Here is a 10069-nt window from a genome sequence, read left to right as displayed (position 1 = left end):
TGCACAACGTGCGTCGTGGATGACCGGTCCACGACGGTGACGTGAGGCCAATCCTTCTGGGCGACCAGGAGGTGCGTGAACACCTCGCTCACATCATAATCACTGCGGCGCTTGACCGACCGGGCCAACCAGTCAATCTCTGGTTGATAGCGCGTCAGCCACGGCATACCCAGGATGCAGTCAAACGCGTAATTCATCTCAATGACGAGGAAGTCGTCGTTGCTTCGGAAACCGTCGAACGTGTACGGAAGGGTAATCTCGCGCCGCGCTACGCGGCGTGATTTCCCATCGACCAACTTGACAGCGACCTCCCCTCTACCTTTGCGGACAGTGATGTCCGACGGGAGTACCGACAAGCACGACGCGCGGAAGAAGTTGTTGGTCGCTCCTGAATCAAGGAGCGCTCGCAGTGGTCGCCGGGCACCGGCGACATGAAGACTGACAATGATCAATCTTGAATCGCTCGGCGTGGTGGTGGCATGAAAGTGTGCATGCAGCACAGGAGGGCTAGGAGGTTGGGTTGCCACCGGGGGACCCGGACCTCCATTCCAGCCAGTAGGGCGCCCCGCACCTACTGACCCTGACCGTTTTTTGGCTGGTCAGAACTCACGGGCTCAGCATCGACATGCGCAAGCACTGGAGCTGGCGCGCGGCACTCCGCCGCGCGATGACCGACCTTCCGACAGCGGAAGCAGGTGAGAGAACGATTGTTCCGAGCACCGCTCCGACGCGCTGCATAACGCTGACGATTGCTCGTCGCATCGATAGCGTCGATGTCCATGGGCTCGGGCACAGAATCCCGAGCAGAAGCAGGTAGCGCGTGAGCGTATGACGCCGCAACCACGTAGTCCTCGCGTAGGGCGAGGGCGAATGCCTCTTCGAGCGTAGAGGGGTCCGATCTTGTAAGGCAGTAGCGCGTCATGCCTTCGCGCATACCGAACACGAATACATGAACCTGAGAGGCCATATCGATCGGCTTAGACACGATGCACGACGCGAGGTGTCGTGTCTTCTGGACGTAGTCGCGCATAGTCATCGTGCCTTGCCGAAGGGCGAAGAAGTCTGCCCGAATTCGGGATTCATCTTGCGGCGGCTCGAACGCGAGCCGAAGGTCACTCTGGAGGGTATCCAGAGTGGGGAAGACGTTGGGATCGACAACCAACTTGCCGAGAGCCCATTCCTTGGCTTTCCCAGACAGCCGCGAGAGGAGGAAATGGACCTTCGCGGAAGGCGCCTCGATCAACCTCGAGGCGATGGCGATGTCGATCTCTCAAAACCAGCGATTCAGCGGAAGTCGATCTCCTCCGGCACCGGAGTAGGTGGACGTCTCTAGCTTCACGACGTCATTCGTGGAGATACGCGAGGGAGTTGACACTCGCCGATTCGCATCGGCGAGCTCGCGTTCCATGAATTCTTGTGCCGCAACGCGCTGCTCGTCGGGCGTCGCTGAGCGCAGCAGCGACGTGACGACGGCTTCTCCGGACACCGCCGCAAGGCGGTGGAGAGCTTCCCACTCGATCCGAGTGAGATGGAGAAAGGCAGCGTGGTCGAGGTCTTGGCTCATGTCGAACTTGGTCGTTGGAAGGACTACAAAGTGCTACCAGGTGTAACGGGCCAGGTATTTACTCCGTTACTTGCTTACACTATAGTGTTGAGGAAGCTCGCAATAGGACGACTGAGTCTTAGGTTTAAGTAAAAATCAACTCTGACTTTATTTTAGGACCAAGGTCACAGCCCTGGCCACTCAAATACACGTCATAGTCCAATTGGCTAATAATGGGTCTGGCTCCCCATATATCAGCCAATGGCATGACAGCATTTCAGCACACGCTAGTCGTGTGCTGATGCACCTACTTTTGTAAAGAAATCTACCTACTTATGTAATGGAGGGGCCCATTACAACTATGGTACCCACACAGGAAGCGCGTTCGACGCCTTCCTCTTCAGTTAAGGTCTGGGCGACCGTGAGTGGAACTCTGTTACCCGCTCTGAACACGCTGTTCGCAGTGTTCGTAACAGCTGCAGCTGTCTGCGGAACTAAGTTACCCGCCTGTGGACCTAAGTTACCCACTTGGCCAGCGCCTCCTCTGGGCGCTGCCACCATCAAAACATCCTCGGAGTCGTCATATACGTCGACGACTCCCAAGCATCTGTCGAATGCTTTGGTACCCTGGCAGCCCTTGCGGGCGCCCCGGGTCCTGACAGAGGTGTTAACATGACTCACCAATGCTCTGTCGGACTTCGCAGGGCGGCTGGCACCGATTGCCTTGCCTCGCCAGTCGATCCAGGGCTCGTGCCTCTCAAGCCAGGGCATGCCCAGGACCATATCATATGGATCCATATCGAGAACAGTGAGCTGTTCGAGGCTGTCAAAGTCTTCAAACTTGACGGCCAGATCCACTTGGACGTTGGGGACAGTGACGACCTTCCCGTCGGCCAGTCGCACTGACACCGTCCCGTTGTCCTTGCTTTCTCTCAAAGCATCGGACAACTTGTTGCTATTACGAGCAACTGTCTGGCGGCGTGCAAAATGCTTCGACGCCCCAGAATCGATCAAGATTCTAAAGGGATGATCGTATCCCCGTACACATTCGTGTACTACGAGCAGCCCGTCGCTGCTCTTCGCCGATTCGAGAGTACGAAGACTCTCAGGAGCTAAGTCCCATGTGGTACGCGCCACCTGCGCACCCTTCACGAAGACTTAGTTCTTCCCCAGTAGGGCGCCCCGCCTCTACTTATTTCCGGCGTTCCCCTGTCCCCGGGATCCTGGCTTCTGCCAGCGACCCTTGAGGACGGGTTTGGGGAAAGCCCGTCTGCGAAGTCTTTCCGCGGGACAGTCACGCGTGAAGCGGCGAAGTTTCTAGCAGCCGAAGCAGCGAATGCTGCGCTGATCGGCGGACACGAGTTCCATGGGAACTGGTCCGGTGGGGTTTTGCTAGACTGGGATTCGACACAGAATTCCCTGACCATGCTGAGGCCGGCGTGCGCCCCTGACAATGGCTGTATTCTTCCTGGTGAGCCACTTGAATCGCCTCTTCAAGAGTGCTCGGCTGCACCCGGAACAGCTGAGTGCGCGTGGGGCCCACTCGAAGGCCGTCCATGAACGCAGTCATCTTGATGTGCTCGCTGAGTGGGTTTCCCACGAGGGACGCCGTGAGCTCCCGTATCTCTTGGTCGTACTCATGCAGCTCACACCTCCCTTGTTAGCACGAGAGGAAGCGCGAGCCATGGCAGTACTCGTAGTTTGCCGGGAGGAACGCGGCTCGGAGCTGTTCACACAGCTGAGCCCAGGATGTGAAACATCCAGGGGATGTTGCCTCCCGTGTGTACACCCAACTCTTAGCACGGCCGCTAAGGTTGGAGAGTGCAAAAGCAACACGAAGTTGCTCGGTCGAGATCAGAGCCGCGTCCATCGCGAGCTCTACTTCTCGGACCCAGAAGTGAAGGTTCTCACCTTCCTTCCCTTCATACGGCTTAGCCTTCAGTCGTATTGGCTTCGGGTGTGGCGGATTTGCTTCCGCCGCCGGAGCCTGCAGGTTCTCCCGCACATGCTCGATGAGCCCCTGCTCGTACGCGTCAAACGCATTGACGCGCTCGAGCTGCTCGGCCGGTGTTGACACCACCAGGCTCTGCAGGGCCTCCATCCCGAAGATGCCTGCCATCTTCCGAACCGACTCGAACTGAGAGTCGTTCATTTGGGAGAAGTCGCTCCTATCCATGGCAACGAACTTCGGAGAGGTTCAGGTAGTCTACCCGCGGTGCCTTGGATTGACTACGAGTGCTACCAAGTGCGACGGGGTCACACAACACCTTGCGCTAGAGGAAGTTGGCTTCCGAAAGTGTACAAACACTCAGTGAACGGCAGTTCACAGGGCCCTTTTATCGAAAGGGAGCGAAGTGACCAATTTAAGGTAGAGTATAAACTGAGTATATTTATAGGTAGATAAAGCTTGAGTTAAATACAAACTATAAGTCACCTATAGAAAAGCAATGTCATCTGTGGCTTTGGACGACCTTCGTACCTTGTACCAAATATCCCGAAGTGTGACGTGTCACACTTCATGTAACGAGGGGTACACTTAGGGCTTCATACCCCGTTACACACACGAACTGGAATGCTGAACCAACATGGTGCAACACGAGGCAACTCATCTGAGGCGAGAGTTTTTTTAGGGCTAACCGTACTATTTTCGAGACAATGCTGGTATCGCTCTCACTATAGAAAAGAACAGGTTGCCCATTCACTCCCCCCCCCCTGCGCGAGACATTGGAATATCCTTAAACTGTATTAGCAAATCTGTTATTGACTTGCCTTGAAAGAGGATCCACTTAAGTACGAAATGTGACCACTTAAGTACGATCTGCGCTGCTTCCAAATAACAGTAAATTTGTAAGCGAGTTTCTCACTGAATAGAACCGAAAAGGCACATTTGGTCGGAATTCACAAAACTAGTGTTATTAATAAGTAAATGTACAAGGTCGGGTTTTCCGGGGTAGAGAGTGACGAAGTGATTAATTCAGCTGTCTTTCCATGCAGGACCCGGTAATGACAGGTACATGTAACAAGAACCGGTAATAATTTTTAGAAAGAGTAGAAACGAACAGGCGGGTTATGTAAAACAAGAAATACATGTATATCGATTGATTGATTCGGTAATCTAACATCTTTACCAATACATGTCCATCAACCGTTTCCAAACTCCGCCTTTGCCCTTCTTAAAGTCTAGTTGCTAGCTACAGGCCATGAAGATCACCACGCTTGAAAGCTGAGATGACTTCAAGAGTTTTGCGTACGAATTGGGTTGGATGCAGGAGGTGCGTCTAGGACTCATGCCCGATAAATTCGCATCCAAGATAAAATGATTTATTTTGATAAAGCCACAATTTGTGCGAAAACCGCCATATAGAAACAAATAAATAGTTAAGCTCGAAGCTTACCTATCCCAGACCCTGGTGGCGTTGCACTTCAAAATAATACCATATATGTCACGGTTTTCAAAGCACTTACAAAGTGTTATTAATACAAAGTAGGGGGGATAAGTGAAGCTGCAAAATACCATGGTATTTGTCAGGAGTTGTTATTTAATAGACCTCATGCCCACATGTGGCGTCGTGATCTGCACAGTTTCGAGTCGAAGCTTTCGACGGTTCGTTCCATGCGTGAATCATGCCATGATGCAGTTCTTGTCGCAAAACCAGGACTGCAACGACCGCCAAGCAGAGTACTGTATCAACATGTGATCAATCAGGGAGGATATTGGAGGCTGCAATTTGCAGCGCGTTGACGATTGGCAGGTTCAAGGCTAATGGCTCTATAGCCTCGAGCCTTTTACGACCGCTAACAGCTCATCAATTGTGTGAATAGTGTATCACACAGCGAGGAATCGCGACGCGAATGTGCGTCAAAGCTGATCTTCACTCGACTTGAGGAAAGGTGGAGCCGCAAATCCTCCAGGCGTTCCATAGAAACTTGGACATGTAACGCTCGAGACTTGAGTCAAGCTGCAAGCAGTGTCGTCCTGAGGACGATAATGGCTCCCACGAAGTAATCGCTAAGCATCATGCGAGTTCCTTTGCTTCCGTGTTGGTGAGGTGTGTCCCGGAGGCGAATGCATCCGTGCTGAATACTTGACCTTCAGCTAAGCATAGTGCTTGGAAACCCCTATCCGCGATGTACTGTTGCCTTGAGCTAGACCTCACTTTTTTCCCGTTTTGCCACCGTATTTCCTTCCACCTTCACGATAATGCTTCGCCATGCAACAGGTACAGTCGGTTGTTGATTCACCCTGCTCTGGTAGCCCCTACATCAGTTTTATTAGAGGGAAGATTGTGCTTTTGCGCAGGAGCGACACGTCTTGTTCGTGAAACGCTTGGAATTTGTATGAGGTTGCACTCAGGTGCAAACCTCTTACAAAATCCAAGATAAAGGGTGACGTGACAGACGCACGCGAGCTATACATGTACCTGCTGTGTGGGAGTCGCAGTGTCGCCATCAGAGAGGGGGCAGGCCGCTGTGGTTGGTGGGTTGCTCTGGCCCTCAGTTCGAGTCCAAGCGTAAGCAGAACAAGTCCAAGAGAGAAGCGATCAAATGGATCTCTCCATGATCCTGAGTCCTGCCCTCGAGGAGGAGCAGTCAGCGCCGCGCGCACCTCCCCTTCGCCAGGAGCCGGAGCCTAGTCGCAAGTGGAGCGCTGACGAGCTCCAGTGTGCCGTGGCGATCCTCCAGGACTTCCAGCAACCGTCGACTGATTCGCCTGTGGCTTCGCAGGTTGAGGTGCGCCACAGAGACGACATCAAACAGACGCCGTACTACAATCATCAGGAGCTAAAGTACAGTCAGGGCGAATACAAAGAGGAGGAACGAGAACCTCTAAATCCGATCTTCGCTCGGCCAGCCGACGATGGCGTCCCATCGGCTGCTGCCAGGAGCCGCCTGAGCGGAGAGGAAACCAAAAAGAGAACAACTCAGGTGCAAAATCTCTCTTCCGCTGCCTGGGAAGAAGACAACTTGTCCAAACTAGACCTGCTAGTCCAGGCTGATGCTGTCATCAAACGTCGCCCTCCCAAGACACCATCCTCGCCCTCATCAAACTATCTGCGCAGTGGGGTCTGGTCTCTTGCTGAAGAAGAGTACGCCGCAGCTCTCGTGTCATTCTTCCTTGAAGGACTGTTGGACTTGCCTGAGGGCTTGACGCTCCGCAAGTTCTTGGCCGAGAAGTTACGCTGCAACCGCCGTCGTGTCTCGATGAAACTTGGAACCGAGTCACTAGCTGGTCGGAAAATCCCAAGGAAGGTTGGAGCTTCGGTGTTTGTAGCTGCCAATCCTGCTCCAAGTGAGGAGGTACGACTGGAAGTGGAGTGCGAGTTAGCTGAGCTCCGAGAGGCCAACTTTACTTCCAGTCTAGTGAGCAGCCGTCGTTACTGCCGAGAAGAAGATGCCGTTTATTCGCGGCAGCGCAGGGTGTATAAGATGGGTGTATATGGAGACGACGACGACGTCGATGATCTCCGTCATTACCGGAAGGCACTTGACCATGGCTACAAGAGTAAAAGAGGACAAAATGACTTGAAGTCCAAGCGTGGCAAGCCTACTATCATCCGCACAGGTTTCGAGTCGCCCGAAGAAGAAGAGTTCGTCACCACGCTGTTCGAGTATTTTACTGCTGGATCGCTGGATCTGCCTGAAGGCACTAAGCTCGTGACCTACCTGTGCCAACAGCTAGACTGCACGCCGAAGCAATTGTCGATGAAGCTCGCTCCACAGCGCATGGGTGAATGCAAATTTCCGAATAACGTCGGCTCGATTACGTACGTGCGCAAGGTCACGGGAACATGCAATGCCTCGTTGGATAGCTCGGGCGACGATGACTTCTCGGAGGAACTGTTTGAAGTGGAAAGCCGCATCACAGAGCTACGTCTTGCTCACGAGGAAGCGCATAAGAAAGTCCCTCCTCCGGTGGCTATACCAGTAAAATGTGAGCGTAAGCTCAGCACTGCTAGTATATCTAGCGCGGGAACAGCCAGCATGGTCAGTTCGCCTAGTGTGAGTCCCGTACGTGTATTCCGACGCAGCGGTCCGTGGTCGCACGATGAAGAAGTTTACGCGGCTGCTCTTATCGATTCCTTTTTTAAGGGTGTGCTGGATGTTGCCGAAGGTACTACGCTCCGAGCGTTTCTGTCGTCGCGACTGTGCTGCAATCCCATGCGCATCTCGAAGAAGCTCGCCAGCGAATCCATCGCAGAGATCCCGATCCCAAAAAAACTGGGGAGCTCAACGTACGTGCGTAATGTTGAAGTGACCCCGGAGGAGCAGGCTGCGGCAGAAGATGTTCTGCGTAGTCTACAGCGTGTTTACATGCACTCGAGTCCGACCAAGAGGAGAGGCACCTTAGGCTCCAAACGCCAATATCAATCTCGTGGCCGGCGCGCCCGAGCACTGGTGAGCGCCCTAAATACGGACTCGGATGGCACGGAGTCAGACTCCGATGCGCGCAGTGTTGCATTTCCCGGAACGAGCCCCGGAAAGCTTCAAAAGACTGCAAAAACCCACTCTCCAGCCCAGGAAGCGCGACGGCAACGCTTCAATGCCGCTCCTGACCTAGTAGTGCCGGCGCCGCTGAAGGAGCAGCTGGCTTAGGCCCGGGGTATCGTGTGGGAGACCAAATTATAAGATTTATGCATGTAATTGCCTTCGCAATCTCGACCAGGATACTTTCAAAATATGAAAACGTGTTTTCGTTTGTACGTTGCGTCGCGAATCGCAACCAAGAGTCCACCAAGTAATCCATACAATGATAAGGCATCATCGATAGCAATACTGCGTGTACTGTACGTGCTGGTTGAGGATTATTTGGCAAATAATATTTGCACGTACTGTAGTACTGTACTACGTGCATGTAGTACCAGACGGTGAGGAATTCCACGCATCGAAGAGTGAATGTGTAGTGACTTGATCAAGTAATGTGTCAGTGGGTGTCCAAGCAAGCACGATGAATCCTAATATGTACTGAAATCATTCCAAGATACTACGTACTGAAAAAGTCTGTGTTGGTCTGCTAATGACAGGCCTTGGCAATCAATCGATTCGCTTTTTAAAACTTGGCCTACGTTCTGCATAGGCTTGCGTCTCCATCCGTTTTCTTACTGCTTCCCATCGTAGAACAGGAAGTACACGCTGAACAAGAACACACCAGCCATCATCGAAAAGGCCGAGGCGTAGTATGGGTAAGCAGCGGGGATGAAGCGCTCATACTCGTCATGCTTGAACGGGCGCAGAGAAACCTGTGTAGTCGTATAGATCGTAGACAGGCCCAGGCGGCGGTACATCACACGGAACAGGAAGATACCGTACACGTCAGGCGCTTGGAACGTCACTGAAAAGTGACCCTTATTGTCGTGGGCCAACGTCGTGCGCACGTGTGGGTCAAGCATAACAAACTCGAGTTGTACGTCATCCGCTTTATACGGCACCCACTTTCCGTCCTTGAGCTCATGTAGGTCCAGAGAGTACGTTAGGTTATCCTTCACACGGTACACAAGCGAATCACGAGCCACCTCGGCGTCGGGGTACAGTGTGATAGGCTGGTCGCCACGGTTTGCATCGCTCAGCATCTTAGCCGGCTGCGAGCCGTCCTTACGGTGGTGCTTCACGTTAGTCATGCGCAGAACACCGCTCTCCTGGAAGCCCCACTTGGTCACAGCATCGGCAAACTCGGCGTTCGCGAAGTCCTGGTTGTCGAGGTATTTGTCGCTGAAGAGGTCGAGCGAGCCAGCAAAGACAAGACGGGCATTGTTGCGGCCCTGAACGGCAGTCACGAGGCCTATCTGATTGCCAAATAGCAGATCGCTGGCCACCACCTTGTCTGTGATGGGCTTCACCGGGTTGGCCGAGTACGCGGTGGCAGGGGCCATTAGGGCGTGGAAAGCCAGGATATTGTTAGGCTCAAGCGACATGCCCACGCCGGAGAACGCGACGGTCTTCGGACTGGAAGCGAGCGAGCCTACAACGCGCTCCGAGGCTACAAAGTCCTTGGCGGCGACCACCGAGTTGTAGATGTCGTCGTCGTCCGCGATGGGATTAACATGATCCAGCACGACATTGCCCTTCTTCTCGAACTCGACGCCGCACTCGAGCGCAAACTCGCGCTGCACCTTGGTGAGTTTTTTGCTTGCTGACAGTAGCACGTTGCCACCCTCCTCCACAAATTGCAGTAAGTCCGACTTGCGCAAAGATCCTAGCGCCTTCTGGGGCGTAAACAGCACCAAATTCTCGTACGTGCGCTCTCCGAAGTGCTCCAGCTCCAATGGTTGCTCTTCCTCGCCAGCAAAGAAGCTTAGCTCATGGCCACGGGCTACATAATTGACACAGAGACATAGAGAAAAGAGAGGTCAGCAGATCGAACTCCGAGACTTGTATCCGCTACATCATCGCACCTTCAAGCAGCTTGAAGAACTTAGAATGCGTCTTCTGCAGCTCCGGAGATTCTAGCACCACAGCAGTGCGCGCAGCTTGTGCGGTGGTCAGCGCCAGCGCCAGGCACAGCGCAGAGAGACGAGAACGGAACGCCAT

The 10069-nt window shown here is 53.5% G+C and overlaps 2 protein-coding genes across 2 annotated transcripts; one reads left to right on the top strand and one right to left on the bottom strand.

Moving 5' to 3' along the window:
* Positions 1-6073: 6073 nt before the first annotated feature.
* PITG_19558 (uncharacterized protein) lies at positions 6074-8137 on the top strand (the record flags this gene model as incomplete). Its single annotated transcript, XM_002996910.1, has 1 exon — positions 6074-8137. The coding sequence occupies one exon, from the start codon at positions 6089-6091 to the stop codon at positions 8135-8137; it is 2049 nt and encodes a 682-aa protein (XP_002996956.1).
* Positions 8138-8640: 503 nt separating this feature from the next.
* Positions 8641-10069, bottom strand: PITG_19557 (putative dolichyl-diphosphooligosaccharide-protein glycosyltransferase 48kD subunit; the record flags this gene model as incomplete). Its single annotated transcript, XM_002996909.1, has 2 exons — positions 8641-9851; positions 9934-10069. 2 exons carry the CDS (start codon positions 10067-10069, stop codon positions 8641-8643), a joined length of 1347 nt encoding a protein of 448 aa, XP_002996955.1.

Source organism: Phytophthora infestans, genomic scaffold, assembly GCF_000142945.1.
Source record: "Phytophthora infestans T30-4 supercont1.98 genomic scaffold, whole genome shotgun sequence".
Lineage (NCBI taxonomy): Eukaryota > Oomycota > Peronosporomycetes > Peronosporales > Peronosporaceae > Phytophthora > Phytophthora infestans.
The sequence above is the reverse complement of the archived record's forward strand: the minus strand, read 5'-3'. Positions and strand labels throughout refer to the sequence as shown.